This window comes from Alligator mississippiensis, chromosome 5, assembly GCF_030867095.1.
Source record: "Alligator mississippiensis isolate rAllMis1 chromosome 5, rAllMis1, whole genome shotgun sequence".
In the NCBI taxonomy this organism is placed as follows: Eukaryota; Metazoa; Chordata; order Crocodylia; family Alligatoridae; genus Alligator; species Alligator mississippiensis.
Window position 1 is genome coordinate 179052108 of NC_081828.1, and position 17133 is coordinate 179069240.

The 17133-nt window shown below is 41.6% G+C and overlaps 1 protein-coding gene across 19 annotated transcripts in view; it reads right to left on the bottom strand.

The window, feature by feature from the left end:
* ADAM22 (ADAM metallopeptidase domain 22) overlaps positions 1-17133 on the bottom strand; it is a 262391-nt gene that overhangs the window by 85145 nt on the left and 160113 nt on the right. For all 19 annotated transcript variants that reach the window (XR_009462659.1, XR_002093669.2, XM_059729028.1 and 16 more), the window contains exons 5-7: positions 10459-10541; positions 5605-5668; positions 3198-3261 (exon numbers count right to left, since the gene is read on the bottom strand). Coding sequence is in view for 17 of the 19 variants with exons in the window: in XM_059729028.1 (XP_059585011.1) it covers positions 3198-3261; positions 5605-5668; positions 10459-10541 (211 nt within the window). In the remaining 2 variants the exon portion in view is untranslated. The remainder of the gene's footprint in view (positions 1-3197; positions 3262-5604; positions 5669-10458; positions 10542-17133) is intronic.

Genomic DNA, 17133 nt, shown 5'->3' on the forward strand with positions numbered 1-17133 from the left:
GTACTTGTTGATATTTTCACTGTACCTAATTGTCTATTCAGTCAAAGCATTGATGCCATATTACCAAAGCATATTTCAGAATTTATATTTATAATTATAAACTAATTTCAATATTTATATTCTTATGAAAAAGCCAGTGGTAATAGTACATTTTTAACAATAAAATAACACTGATCATTTATAAGCAATATCCTTAGCCATGGCACACAAAGGAGTGCTATAACTGGCCTCACCACAGCCACCTTATTCCCCACAACAAAGAGCAGGTACCCATTTTAGTGCAGGTGATCTTCAGCATGAGCCTAGAGCAGAGTTTGAACTCATACCTCTTGAACTGTACCAAGACATATTACGCACCTCTCTGCCACCATTCAAACTACTAAATCAGTTTTTGGGGCACCTTGGGTTATCCCTGAAGCTTTCCTCTTCAAAGTTATAACCCTCCACATTCAGCAAAATCTGACAGATTCACACCGTAGCATGGAGTATCTGCAGGTCATCACACGCTGCAGTATATTCTCTTTGCTAATACTATATATTTTTTAATTTCCATGGAACAGAAGAAAATAAAAAGGTATGCTGCCAATGCCATAATAGAATACTGTAAGCTTCTATTAGTATTGATATGAAGTTAGCTTATTACTGCCAGCATAAAAGGCTCTTGATATATCAATGCGCATTCACAATGTAGCTATGACTGAAAATCTTAGCTGAGGCACAGAACTCAAAAAGGATGAGAACAAAATCCTGACATTAAAGATAAAACTTCTCAGGGCATGTAAGTTCCACAAATGAGATCAATAATAAGAAGAAAAATACTAGTGATATAAAGAACATGGCAATATGCTTTTTTTGTTATAATATCCATCCTAATTCTAGGACAGGATTAGACAAATAGTCCAGCTACAGTAATTTAAAAAAGACAAAAAGTCAGAAATATTGTATACTTCTAACTGCAAATGTACTGTACCAGGTAAAGGAAATAAGGACAGAAAAGCTCATGTTTTTAAAATTCTGGCCCCATTCAAGTCCAGAAGAACTTTGCTATTGATTTTAATGGGATCAGAATTTTACCCTTAAATGGTTCATTGGTGCTGCCCACAGATGCATATCAGGCAATGGAAGTTACACATACATATTTATTATAAATTATTGATTAAAACAAAATCAACATAAACAACAGAAAATGAAAAAATGTTGGGGTGTTCTGTGAACATAAAATTAGCAGCTATGGCAGTAGACATAGCACATAGATTTATATTCCACCCTATCCAGAAAGGCTCAGGGAAGCTTACAATAAAAGACAAACAACCACAAAATAAGAAACAACAATAGACTCCCCAAATGACAACCCAAAACTTTATAACTCCACCCCACAACATCCACCTCTGCTTCCCTGCCTATCACTCAGGACAGCAAGCCTTCCAGCCTATCTTAACTCCTCTACAACTGTTAAATCTTTCATCTGAAATTCAGGGCAGGTGTTCAACATTGCATGTGAATGCAGAAGGGTCAGATAGAGAGTTTAACATGTTGTTATGAAATTCTCTTGCTTTAATTTGTTTATATGTGAGATCCTAAAGTACCATGAGCAGGCATGAGACTAGTGCCATATTCATGGCAAAATATGTGTATACAAAAGCTATTTTCATTCATATTCCACAAGTTGATCAATTGGCAGCCCTTCCCTATCTCAGATTGCATATGTGGGGGTTTTGCTGGTAAAGCTAGCAATGTTCTAGTTTTGATGACAAAAGTCAGCAAAATATAAGCAAATCAAGATTTCTGTGAAAATGTCACAGGTGGCAAGACTTATGTGACACTTTGTTTGAAGGTAACAGGTTGCTGCTTGCAAAAAATTGCTTCTCAAAATCATAAAAAAATCAAAATTGATATTTATTTTTCCCCAAATATGTGAAAAAACAATGCTTCCCACAGGGAAATCCATTTGCCCAGAGGACACCCAAGTCTAATTCCAATATGTCTCATGCTTTAGTAACCCCTTTAGAAAGACTCCTTTCAAACTCAGCAGTCACCCTATCTTGGCTCTGTTAGAGGACATCCTGCCAAACAGATCCCACACAAGAGTGCACTCCATTATTTGGCCTCATATTGGATATGCTGCTTGGCTTATAACGCCATTTTGCATCTTTTCCCACAACTGAAGAGTAACCACCTTTGATGCATGTGTATAGTCAGTTTCATAATGAATTTTCAACTGCGTTCTGAGCTAGTCATCCCCCTTACACTGCTAGCCAACAGTACATGAGCAAATCTACCAAGGGCACCTTTTATTTAGAAAAAAACTTTTACAAAGTAGGGGAATATGGGAACTAAATCATCACAGCCTGTGATGGAAGTTCACTGGTGCTATGAATATTGCAGCTTCTCCCACAAATCAATGAGCAAAAGAACACTGCCCGCCAAGACTCATCTATGTCCATGGAATATTCAGCACAAGAAGGCCCCAGTCTTTATAGCTCCTGTATCTCAATATTGTAGAACACCAACACTGGACAATTTATTTCTTTAAGAAACCAGCAGGGTGGGGCAGGTCTGATTTATCTAGGATGCACTGTATGTAGTAGGAATTAAGTGTACATGCTACTGCATGTAGCTTCAATTAATGAGTTCATTTAAAAAACATTATTTTTTAAACATTAACTCTTTACATAATACAAAGTGTTTATGGAGATATACGTGTAATAAAGGTTGACACTGCCATTTTCAGTTTCCGTTACTAAGCAAGTAAACCTCAAAATATGCAAACCTTGTTGTATGTGCCAATTACAGAGATGAAGATTGAGGCACAGACATTAAGAATCAGAACTTGGATAAAACTTAGAAGGTCCTACACCTTGACTTATGCAAGGACCAGCAGATGACTCCTCTCTAATGGTTGAGGAAACCAAAGATCATCAATATCTAGCAACTGGGAATTATTTTAGACTGCAAAGCATCTGCTATATGTATAATAGCATAAACATATTCCATATTTAAAAGACCTTATTAAAAATTCAGTGATACAAAAGTTCAGGTGAAGTTTGATTTGCTGCTTTTTCTTCCAAAACTTTTTAGTTGAACAGAAAAGAAGAATCAAGTAAAATGAAAAGATTAACTACATGAAATATGATTAACAAATTTGGTATTAAACTAAGACAAGACAAAAAGAAGAGGTTATTTTTTAAAAATCATACCTGCTGGTAGGTTATCCAAAGGAAATTCAAATAGCTTTGATTTGTAAACAGAGTGAAAGTCTTCCTGAAAGAGAAAACGGACAGTTGCACTGAACCAAGATAAAATAATCCATGCCATGAGTATTAGGAAGAGCATCCAAAAAGGACGACAGGTACCAAGGTCATGTGTTGCTGAAGTAATGAAAAACTACAAGCTACTAGACCTCAAGGATCTTTTTTCATGCTCCAGATTCTTCTCTTACCCTTCCCAATTAGGATGTGATCATTAATGTTCTGATTACGCAAGCACTGATTTTTAAGCATGTGAGTAGCCCAGGGGTGAGGAAAATACAGTCTGCGGAGGGGATTTGTCCAGCCCACAGCGGGTCCTTTGGTCCCGCCTGGCCCAGTCACCGCCTGGCCATGGCACGTTCTGCCATCCTCCATGCATGCAGTGGGGCTGGGACAGCTCCCCAGCTGGACTGCCTTTCTAGGCAGCCTAGCCAATGGTGGCTCCTTCTAGCTGCCACCACCACTGGCCCCAAGCCCCATGGTACTGGTGGGAACCACGTGTGGAGCTGTGACCTGGTATGCAGGATCTGGTTGGCTGCACCAAGAACTGCCCGGCAGTGGTGAGAGGGAGGGGCTGCTTCTCCCCATGCTTGAGCAAGAGTTTCTGCCCAGTGCCACTGCTGGTGAGCCTGGACAGGCAAGTCCAGAGCAGGCACGGGGTGTGCCATGCCAAATCAGGGCTGCACGTGCAAGTCCCCACCAGTACCGCGAGGTTTGGGTCAGTGGTGGCAGCAGCTGGAACTAGCCGCCCCAGTCATGCTGCATGCCCAAGGGGCAGCAGGACATGCCATAGCCAAGCGGTGCAAAGCAGGCGTGGGGTGCTCTGGGGGCTGTGCGCTGTTGACAGTGGTGGGGAGGTGCCACAGGGCATGCAGGCTCTGGATTGTTGCAGGGTGGGAGCGGAGGCTGACTGGCTCATGGGGACACAAACGGGGGCTCCCATCCATACCCCATCATACTCTCAAACCCTCCCCCACAAAGCCCACAATCACACCCTCTCCCACACACAATCACACACCCCACAAACACAGCAAACACCCACACCCTCCTTCACACACCCCCGGAAATGACTCCCCACACACACACATACCTGTGCGTCTCTAGGGAAGCCCTGCTCACTTGTACATGCACATACCCCACCACACACATGCACCCAGACACCCTCCCACTCCACACAACCATCAGCCCCTCGCAAACCCCATACCTACCCACATACCCCCCCACACATTCCCACCCACCCACATTCACACATGCCCCACACCCTCCCCCACACTCCACATACACACACATCCAACACACACACCCACAGCCCTCAACAAACCCCATACCCCCCACACCTCCCATAATATAAAAGAGTAAGACTTCATTTTGCACTATTATGCAATTACCTCTATATACACAATGCAAACACACATAAATCAGAACAATAATATTTTAAAAATAAAATTAAAATGTTATTGTGGATGTTTGATTTTTAGTATATAATTTTTTTTCTGGTTCCAAGATGGCAAACCCCTTTCCTAAAAGGAGTACTGCCGGGGTCGAGGGGACGGATTTCCAGTGACAAAGGTCAAGGGTTAGGAGGCAGGATGTCAGGCTCCAAGATGGTGACCAGGGGGCAGGGTGCTTATCAAGGGGCAGGGCCGCCCTTGCAGCTCTCAACAGCTCACCAAAACTCATTAAGTGGCCCTCCAGCTGAAATAATTGCCAACCCCTGGAGCAGCCCCATTGATCTCAATGGGCCTACCTTACATACTTAAAGTTAAGCATGTACTTAAAGTACTTGGCTGGATTGGGCCAAGACTTACAAAGCTGACCAATATGAATGCAGTTGGAGTAAAGTAGATATGTATGTGCATGTTTTTAATAAATCTGCAGCTTTAGACATAAGGAATCTCCCATCATTAATGAACCATCTTTAAACTGACCAGAAGGATGCTGGGGATTGGACTGGATGGCCTCTATAGGTCCCTTCTGGCCCTACTTCTCTATGATTCTATAATTCTAAGGCACATATTTTGATTTACTAACTAACTGTGAGAAACAACTTCTATAAGCCTATTCCTGCTCTCTTGAGAGAGTACTTAGGATTCTCAGAACACATATTACCTAATCTTTACATCTCTAGGACACTATATGGACTACCTTCTAAGAATGGATAAGGACTCTAGCTGTACTGGGTCACAAAGCAAGAGGTGCAGGGAAGGAGGCAGGTTCTTGTATTTTCTACCTCCCTTGTGCTCCAGAATGTTTGCATTCAATAAACATTTTTAAATGATTTTTTGTATCTTTTTTGTCCCAATAATCAGTACATCTGATTCTGACCATGCCTAGGGTTAACTGAACTTCTACTTACATTTGATGTGTAGTTTTCATCTGGCTCAATAAGGTAAGTATGATTCCCATCATAGAACATCCCACTGTTAAAATCAGGAAATTTAAACATTGATTTAAAAATATTTCTAAAAATTTAAAACAATTTAAGCAGCTTGTGTTATGGCTGAGAAACCGAAAAATAACCAAAAAACAAAATGTAAAAGCATTTTGGGGATTTGTTTCTGAGTCCATATGCTAGTTTTGTCATTTGATAACCATATTTTCCCATTTCAAAATGGTAATTTCTCTCCTCCTGAAAGACCCACGCAAGAACCGCAGGACCTCTTCATGAAGTTTCTAACAGAATGAAGTTCTCTCCCTGATAGAGAATACACCTTGAAAACTATCTAGGAGGCTTCTCTCTTCATATACTTCAGGAATACAAGTATACTTTGTCATGCCCATCTCAAGCTTATTAAACTGAAATGACCCTCATATTTTAACTTCTTAGGTGCCACAATTCTGTCTACCTGTGGGCTCCTACAGGACTGCCACACAATAATTACCAATTTTTAGCATGCTCTTAACAGTAAAAATGACTGTGAATCAAAGTGAATATAAACTAAGTGCTGCCAAATACACAAGGTAAAGGAAACATGCTCTTCTCTCCTATGAAGTTAATACACTTATTCAAGTTTTTTAGGGGAAAAAAATATATAAAATATCATATCATGAAGTTTCTGCACCAATCCCCACATCAGATATGAGACTGCCCCCTCTCTTATGTGACAGTTTCCAGCCTGGCCTCCACCAAAGTGTAAGGGCACACCCTGAGGGCTAAGAGTTCTGCTATTCCACAGGAAGACAAAACCTGCTACTGAACAATCTGAGGTAAACTGCAAAGGAATCTCTAGTCTTTTTCAGGAGTGAACAACATAGCCTCAGATCATTTAGGAAAAGGATCTTCTATGTATTAAGCATTTCAAATACTCAGAAAGCTTTCATGTACCCTAATGGTACTCCTCATTATATATACAGGTAACCGGCATCCACTAAAGACACACTGCTGTATACCCTGAAAAATCTGCTGTTGTGCATGCTCAGTAATCAATATGTTTCACATGAATGGGCACCAATATTCAAAGCTCCAAAATGATGACACTCGGTTCAGTTTTAAACACAGGGAGCAATACAAGCTTTAAAGTATCATGGTAAATGAAGACATCCTCCCATAGTTAAATTGTATTGTTATGCATGACTGTTAACATGTAAATACATAGCAGGAATGAAATCTAACACTGTCCAGATATCTTAAGCATACATGCATCCTATTGAAGTCACCTGATATAGAAAATGTTAATTAACAGTATATTTAAAAAGTATATTTCTTACCCCTACTCCATTTTTATGTTTACCTAAATCTTCCTTTCTTGCAATTTTGCCATATAGCAGCATATTCTGTGTTTCTGAAAGTAAGTTGAGTCAGCATTTCTTTTTAAAATGTTCCTTTCAATGGTTTTAAATATGGCTATAAATATGAGCTGCATGTTCAAACTTGGCATACACTAAACCACCTCAGCCAGGAGCTCAGCCAGGGAGCAAGGTTTTTTTGTAGGTCAAAAAGGACATTGATTTTTAAAATATTTCTATAGAAAAGTGTTGTATCTTTTTTGTCCCTATAATCAGCACATCTCATTCTGACCATACCCAATTGAATAATAAAATGATGTAATTTAATTCCCATTTTTAAAGGCCCATAACTCCATGTGAAACTTTTAATGCTTTGCAGATTTTCATTAACATATTATCTATTTGCCTAAATGGTGTGTTTCAGATATATGTCTTCACAGAATTAGCACAGGTTAACATATATAGACAAGTGGGTAAAGACACATATTTTATGGAATACTTTTTGGAAACACATCCCACACACCAAAATTAAGCAATGCTTCCTTTCATTATTTGACATAAGTATGAGCTTCAGGACCAACCTAAGCCTCAGTGTTCAAAGACAGAATTTGCATTTCTCAAAAGAGCCTTGTATTAAGATTTTTTCACATTGCAGTCTTGATCTCTGATCAAACCACTCTTTAATAATGACAATAGCATACCATTAGCAGACCATTTTTTAATATTTTACCACATAAAACTCAGAATATTTATTCGAAACAGTTAATTTCTGCTTAATTCAATGTGATCATAAAATTGCTATTTTTAAATTGACCACCAGTGGGCAGCAAAATCACAATGCAGCAAGAATACCTATCTGGTATTTGTACCATAGGCTATAAAATCCTTACTTTAAATCAGGCCTAAGCCTGGCATGTCTGTAATTATTCTGATACAGCCCTTCATTTTCCAAAAAATATGTAACAGTTTTCAAACCAAAATTATAATCCTACTAGGTGCACTGTACAATAAACTCCTATATATACAGAAACACAGATTTCACAAGAGGGAAGAGGAGGAATTTGCTGGACTGTGGCTTAAGAATACACATGAATGTTTAAAATGCTATAATATTATTAAAAAATACATTTTTCAATAAACTGGGATGTGCTATTAAGCATCCAGGTGTCTTTTGCTGTCCATCACATAGAGAAAACCCAGATCTCCTTTAAAAAGCCTATGATAAAAGACATGCATTATTGAAAACATGCATTAAATTTATACTGTTAATAGATGCCTATATTTTTCCATATTTCTATATTCTCAGATTACCAAGACAGACAGACAGACAGACTCTTACATCATTTGACTGCAATAAGAGAAACAAAATGAAAATAGTGATATACTTCACACCCATTTCCATGGGTTTTTGAACAACTGTAAGAAAAACAAACCCAACAGGGAGCAAGCAGAGATATATGGACAAAAGTAATTCTAACAACATGTGTGACTTTTTCAAAAGGCTATGTTTTGCTTTTGAATCTCTGTATTACCCAACTGAAGACTGTTGCTACTGTACATCCAAAACAAGTTAAAAAAAAGAAAAGAAAAGAAATCTTGGTTAATTTGGTGTTAAGATTGTAAAATTTTATCTCTAATTGATAGAATCACTGAGAAAGAAAAAAAATAAACAAGTATGAGAATTCTCTTATTATGCCCCACTACCTTCTTAATTTAACTAATCAGAGACAGACGCCTCTAAAACTACTACAGACGTAAACACCTATAGAAATCACAAGATAAGGTTATATAAACAATTCTGACACCAAACTCACATCTGACCTATACCCATCATATCAATAATACAACCGGTGCTGCTAGGGTCCTGGGTGATGGCTGAAGAAAAGAAAAATGCTTGCATTAACACTTGTCTGGACGAAGAGCACAGAGCTTGTTGTTCCATTAAATGCATCTTCTCCAGTGTTATTCCTCCCAAGTCTACTCAAGAACAGCTCCAGACCTACAGTCTTCACTAACTGATAACAATCTCTAGTTTCCTTTACAACAGACACTGGTTGGAGCTATTAAGATGTATTCACTGGCATGAATCTGCAGTACTTATTAGGCATCTGAGCTCCACTGAGGAAAATCACAATGTAAAAGCTAATTATGATGATGATGATGACGATGATGCTGCATCATAGCATCTGAGATTAACACAACTCTAAAAACACTGCATTCTCATACAGGGTCCTGGAACCTGACAGCCTATTCAACATAATTTACATCGTACATTCTATGAAAGATGATTCACTATTGATCTTAGCTGCTTGTATATTTATCTGCTTTAAGACCCCTCAGTAAAAGACTAAAAGTGAGGCTCAAAAATGAAAAACAAAAAAAAATGGGGCGGAAAGAAGTAACAACTTGTTATCACCCTGATCATGTAATTGCTTTAGAATGCACAAACTTAGTACCTGAAGAACCAAAGAAAGGGCATAAAAAAAAATTTGCAATCTCTTTTCCCTTTTCTGCCTAGGTCCAGGAATTTACCAGGAGTTTGGACCTACAATCCAAGACCTAATGTTAATTCATTGTTAATGAAAGTCTTGAAGTTAACACCCTAAACTAAGAATGCACTAATACGCTATGACTCCTAGGTTGAGCTGTTCCTCATTCCTAAATCTTGATTTCAAAGAAGATAAAATAATGAAATCAGATGATAAGTGCAAAGATACCAAACTTTAAAAAAATCAACAAATTTAACTGAAACAATATGAAATCTGATAATATAGTTCAAAATGTCATACAGAAATTAAAGAATGGTTGGAGATGAAAAATAATCAAATCAGTGAAGATCCTCTTCATATAAAAATCCTGCCCTTCAGCAAAACTGGAGGGAAAAGAGCAGCTTATAGCAATGTTTTTAAATGTGTCTATTTGTAGACTGTTGCCACAGCCTCAGTACTGGAGCTTCAGAGAATCTGTAATTCCTAATGAAATCAAGAGAGGTGGTGGTTACTTGGTTCCTCTGAAAATCTGATCTTTAAAACAGGTCCAAAAGCATATTAAAAATCCCAAATAGTTTATCTCAGTGAGATCCTCAGATTGAAAGTGCTATTAAATGCAACATTATGGTACTTACTATTAAAATGATGCAAAAATTTAACTTACTGTCTAGGATCTCATCTTATCATTCAGATTTACAGACAATTTGTCATGTCTTAAGCACCAGCTCTGCAGGTAAATCTCTACAGCTAGTGTCTTTGTGAATGAAAGGTGAGTAAAAACACAACTCACTGACAGTTTTCTTTTATAAAACAAGTCATGATAAAACAGACATATCACGCTACTCACCACAGTAAACAGAAAAAAGCAAAATATCTCTTTAAGTGGTTAAACACAAAAATGGTATTCAAGCAACACGTGTGTGTGTGTAATATATGTATATTATACATTTACATATATGCACATCCCGTTAAAAGAATAACTTGGGAAAACTTACTGGAGTCCATGGCATGTCGACAATGCAACAAACGATTCAGGATTTCCTCGAATTTGGCCCTGGTAATAGCAATGCTCTCCTCCCTGCAATTGAAAACAGAGAATATGAAACTACCGTGTTCTAGAGCATCACATGCATGTCATGGTATTGCAGTGATTATGTTGCCAAGCCTGTCATCTTGGGGCCTAAAGTTCACTGTCACTCAGCATCAAGAGAAAGAAAACTGCTGCAGAAAAAGAAAAACAGAAAACAATTAAAAAAGAATGAGTCATAAACATACCTAGTGTGCTGAACTGAAAGGAAACTGAGTGTATAATCAAATGAGAAAGGAGAGCAATGAAACACAATACTTGCCCCTTCCTTCTCGTAAATAATGGATACAGATGAACAAATAGGAGCTGAATCCTACAGTTGTTACTCAACAAAATACCCACTGAAGTCAGTGAAAATCAGAACTGGGTCCCTAAACCAAGCTAAAACTCTACCCCCACTAGAATTATTTTTTATTATTAATTCCTATTAATTATTAACTTATTAACTATTAACTTATTAACTTAAAAGTTAACTAATTAACTTACCCAGGTCTGTTCTGTGTCAGCTAAATTCTCCTGCTTCAGCAGAGGGGTCTTGCCATGGCTCTTAAAAACTATAATACTTAACTACATACACAAATAATCACTTCTGGTGACGAGGGGCTCCCACCCCTATACAACCAGACATGGGAATATTTATGAGCATTTATCACAAGAGAATGCATAATAACTTTTCATTTTCACAAGCAAGCCGTGACTTGGGTGATAGTTTGAGGAAAAACTGAAAGTCATTAACATGTCAAATTAAATGCACTCAGATTCTACCCTGCAAAACATTGTTTCATAAACAATAAATTCAGTCAAAATAGAAAAAATTACGATCTTTTGTATAGTTTGAAAAGGAACTCTCCTTTGGTTTGGTTTTCTCTTTCTTTATGGGATCATCCAAATTGAGATTTTTTTTAAAAAGACTAATGATCTGAGATGGCTCAGTTTTCTGGGGAGCTGACTTAAGATGCCTTACAGGAACCTGATTTCGAGAACACTGGTAACTCAGCACTTTTTAGAAATAAAGCCAATCTCAGGCTGGGCATATAAAATCATTAGTCCACTGCAGAAATCTTCTCCTTAATATTTTATTGCTTGACTCAAAGACTTGATGTCGTGGTATAGACCAGGGGCGGGCAATTATTTCGGGTGAAGGGCCGCTTATCCAGTTTTGGCAGGCTGTCAAGGGTCATGGATAGCCCCGCCCCTTGACAGATGCCCCGCCCCTGGTCACCATTTTGGGACCAATGTCCCAATGTCTTTTGTCCCAAGGCATTGGGACATTGGTCCCATGTCCCAGGGCCAGCACCAGTGGGGCCCAAAGCAGGGCACAGGCTGGCAGGGGTCTGTGGAGCTGGGCTGGCCTGCACCAGCAGGGAGAGAGGAGCTGGCCCGGCTCCATAGAGCCCCTGCTGGCCGGGACCCTGCACTCCTGCCACCCTGCTCTGGGCCCCACTGGCACGGACCCCGGGACACCAGTGTGGGCCCCATGCTCCCGCTGGCTCCTGCACCTGCTCACTCCCAGTGCTCCCCAGCCCCACAGTACAGGCAGGAGGCAGTGCACAGCCCCAACCTCCTGTTCACTGCCAGGGAAGAAGCTGGTGCTGAGCATGGGGAACAGTGGCCCCTTGACTGCCCCATGGCTGGCGCTGCCTGCTGCAGCTGCTCACAGCCCAAACAGGGCTATCGTGAGCAGGCACAGGCAGCGTCATGCGGGCTGTGAGCGGCTGCTGTGAGGGGCACCGGCCACGGGGTGAGTGAGGGTCCGCTTTTCCCCACGCTCGGCACCAGCTTGTAACTTGGCTCTGGGCTCGCCTGTCAGGGCTGTTCACAGCAGCAGCAGCTGCAGCCCCCCCGCGTGCTGCGCTGGTCAGTGTTGACTGCTGCTGCCTGCCCGGAGCGCACACTGGGCAGCCCAGAGGCAGAGGTGGCAAACACTGCCCAGAACAGCAAGTGGGGGAGCTGCAGCTGCTGTTGCCACACGCAGTCCCAACAGGCAAGCACGGAGCCATGCAGGGCCCAGGCTGGCAGTGGAGTCAGGTTACAAGGTGGTGTTGAGTGCGGAGGGAGGGGGGGGTGTAAAAGCAGCTCCTTGCCCACCCCATGGCCGGCACCCCACGCTGCAGCCACTCGCAGCCCGCCTGAGGCTGCCTGTGCCTGCTCAGGACAGCCCCATGCAGGCTACAAGCGGCTGCAGCAGGAAGCACCAGCCGTGGGGTGAGGAAGGGCCACTTTCCTCCATGCCGGGAAGGAGCAGGGAAGGAGCCCAGGGAAAAGTTGAGCATGGGGGGCAGGGAAAGCGGCCCTTCCCCCGCCCCGTGACCAGCGCTCCCTGCTCCAGCCACTCGCAGCCTTCACAGGGCTGTCCAGAGCAGGCACAGGCATCCCCACATGGGCTGCGAGTGGCTGCAGCATGGGGCACCAGCCACAGGGTGGGCAAGGGGCTGCTTCCCCCCCCCCCCCCCCCCGCACTCAGCTTTTCCCTGGGCCACTTTTTCCCCGGCTCCTTCCCTGCCAGGGTCCTCCCCTGCCCTTCCAACCCAACCTTCCCACTTACCTGATGTTCTGGCATGGGGCAGCCATGTGGTCCCAGGCCAGAAGCCCCTACTAGGGCTTCCAGATGGGGGGCAGGCAGGCCCTGCTGTTGTGGGGACCCACTGGGCTTCTCCTGGGTCCTAATGCCCTCGGTTCCTGTCATTTTTATCATTTTTGACAGGAACCAAGGGCAGAGAAATATTAATTTTCTAAAATTTTTAGGGGCCCCACAGGCCGGATAGAATGGCCTGGTGGGCCGCATCTGGCCCACGGGCCATACTTTGCCCATCCCTGGTATAGACCTTAAAACAGCCTGTACCATATATCTGAAGGTAGACCTCAGTTCCTAGGATGGTTACTGCTGTAGAAATACTTAATATGTAATTAGATAGATTGAAGACTTGCTTCTTTTCATGCAGAGTACCCTTATGAAAAGGTTTCAATTAATCTATACTTCATTTTTATGCCTATTTGTTCTTGTATTTTACACCATCTCTTATTTCCTCTACTCCTTTGACAATGGCAGCCCCCACTGCCTACCAGTTTCACTCACAAGAACCCCTGTTTTCCATTGTGATGCCCTTTATGCATGAAGCATGGTCACCAAAATACTGTGTAAAGCTACCCTATACACAAATTCTCCACAGGATGTCTACAGGAAATGGTCACATTACACAAGGTAGATACACATTCAGTAGAAACCACTGCTATTAATCTTGTTTATAATCTTGCAGTTTATGAAAAGAATAAAATGGAATGGATTAAAACTAGCTATGTGCATGTCTGCCGAATATAAGGGCATGCTCTTGTTACTGTTTGTCTCATTCCCACTGTTCTATTCCTTCTGGTTTTTTTATTATACCCACTAGTGGCATCTTTTTTTAATTAGTGAAGATACTATGGGCAGGAATTATCTTTTTTTTTCTTTGTTTATACATTACTTGGCATAATACAGGGCCCAGTTGTATGTAGGCCTTCAGAGCCTTCATGCAATAAGTAGTAAAAAAGAAAAAAAAACAGTGAGGAGTTAACACCCAAACAAATAATCAGCTAAATCACTGGTGCTTGACCTCCAGCCCATGGGCCAGATTCAGTCTACAAAGTCATGTTGTCTGACCCACAGAGCTGACCACACATCCAGAAATTTGGCAGCAGTGTCAATTAACACTGTCACTGCTCCCCGACCACCAAATGTCCAAGCTCTGCCAGCCAGACAGCATGGCCCTGCTCATGTGGCTAGGACAATGGGTGTAATCAGGCACAGGGCCCAATCCAGCACTGGTATAGGGCTGTGGATAGGGTCAGGGTCTCAGCCAGGAGCTATCTTGCGCATAGGACCAGGGCCAGGGCCTGATCAATGTATGAGGCTGGGGTTTGATCTGGTGTTTGGGCCAAAACTCTGATCTGGCATGCAAGGCAAGGGCCATTCCAGCATGTGGGGCCAGGACCAGAGCCTGATGCAGCACACAGAGCTGGGGCCATGCACTGGATCAGACCTGCAGACCATATCTTGCCTATAGACAGACCCCACACCACTCATTCACCTACTGGACTGAAAGGTTGGGCACCACTGAGCTAAATGAATTTTCGAAAGAGCTTATCATAAATATCTTTCCAATACACTTTTTGTTGAAGGTATTTCTGGGACAGGCATGTGGGTATGTGACTAATACTAGAAGGGACGGGTGGAGCCAAATGGAATTTTGATTAGTTCTGGAAGGAATTTTGGTAATTAGTCAAGACTGCTTTAGCTTCATAAAAAATAATGGAATATATATCCGCAATGGTGCCTGAGGCTTACTTATTCCACAAAATGAAATCTATGTAACCAGGAACGACATTTTTAATTCAAAATATCTGAGCCTGCATAAATTACGTCTCAAAAAAGTGTTTTGATCTCCTTAATGAGAATCAAATAAAATGTCCCATGATTGTACTCCAAAAGTTTTCATAATTCTTCAGTAAAATTATACCATAACAAATCTGTGGACAGAAATATGCTTTCCATCTACAAATCTAAAAGAAAAACAAAAATAGCTGAAAATAATCTTACAAGTGTTTTCTAGAAAGAGCATATCTTGGATGTAAAGGTTCTATTTTATTAATTCAAGCAATTCAATTTGCTTATTTACTAAAGGTCACATAAATCCTGCTAGAAACATAAACAGAACTGAGATATCCGGACTCCAACCATATTTTTTACCACTGTAGAATGTTCTTCCTCACATGTCAACATATAAGGGGCAATTTTATGATGGGCTCTCTTCTTATTCTTGGAGACAATGCAGAAAGCCAAAAGATGACTGAATAAATGTATAGGTGTACCTGGAAATACCTGTTACCCATGTGTCCTTAGTTATAAAGATCCATGGAAATGACAGACCTTGCCTTCAAGACTCTCTTAAATCAGGAACCAAGTGCTTGCCACAATCACACTTAATAGAGACGGACAGAATGGAGGAGGATGTGTCAAAGTGAAACTGTGTGCACTCAGTATTTGAAGGCCCAGGGAGGAAAAGTAATTATTCAAAATGCTGCCTGTTGGACTGTCTCTCAGGATAAAGAGGACCTCCAGCGAGGCTGCCACCACACATGGTAAAAATGGAAGAAAAGTTTGTGCAGGAATTTCCAAACTAGGGTGCACCTATCTCTGGTAGTAATTTGAGTTTCAATTCCATCAATATGGAGCAGAAAGCCCCCTTTTCCTCTTGCCTGCATTTGCTCTCCCCTCTTTGGATATGTTTCTCTTTTTCTACCTTTTCTTCCTTCCTCTCTCTTTCACTTTAAGATAAGGAATTGTGTTTTAAAATTTGTGTGTGCGCATTTTGTATCTCCCCTTGTATTTTGGTATTTTTATCTATTTGTAGCTTATATTTTATACTCCTCACCTTTCAACTTTCAACTGAATGTGTTTAGTTTCATAAGTAAATTATACATTGTAACAATGTTAACAAGGGCAGGAATCAAACTGCCCTTCCCTGTATCAGGCTGGCCCCTGAAAGAGCGAGTGAATCAGTGATTGAATGTGTAACATGATTGAATGTGTAACATAGTAGCAGACAGCAATTATCACCTGGAAGCTGCAGATCAACCAACGGAAGAACTCAAAAGAAGACAATGTAACAACCGAGAAATCTCTAAACGTCACTGATCGAGGGCTAGAAGCTCTGGCCTGAGTTAAAAAACGCCAGAGACCAACTTTTGGGCTGAATATCTCCAGATCGACCACTCCCAGAGCCCTATTCTAAATTCATCAACGGACTCCCAAACCTGCACGTACATGCGGACTACCCCTGGGGCTGACAGATGCCGTCCAGTAGCCACCGAGGGGGGGGGAGTCTCACGAGGGTCAATGACCCCTGGATTGGGCAAACCTGAAAACTGGGGAGTCACCAAAGTCTGCCAAGGACAGATAAAAGGCAGTGAAAAGTGACCCTCAGGGGCGCCCTCTTGATCTCCAACTCGATCAGACCTGTCCAGCCAGAAGGACCAGCCGGCGACCCCCTTCTGGAAGATAACACCACGCTGAAAGAAGCCTCAATGACAGACTCCAGCGCTTGTAGGATAGGTATACCTGACTCTGTAGCCTGCTCCTGTGTGTGTGCATGTGTGTGCATGTGATGAGTACCCCTGAAACTTTTATAGGTTTTTTTATACTTTGGTAACAGCTTTGTATGTTTTGAAAAAGTATTTTATCTAACCAAGGGCATAGAGTAGGTTGTTTAGGCTGGGGTAGATCGCTTGTTGCCTAGTTGCTTAATTGCTGGCCTTGCTAGAGGGAAAGCCATATCAGCAAGGTCCCTAAGGGGTTAGAAAGGGGGGTTACTGGCTGAGCTTGCTGAATAACAGGTGCCACATCAGCAAATTACACTGTCACAAAGGCAAGTTTAAACTGACTAGGGAGGGGTCTGTAGCTAGGGTGAAGTGCGCATGGACCAAAAGGGGCAACCTATAGTAACTGCATAGTGGGTAAGGCTAGAAGAGGCTATATAAGGCTAATGCCCACTTGGGTGGGTGTGCTTGCTTTGCGAACGATTGCCAAGCACTGCTTTCTGTGCAG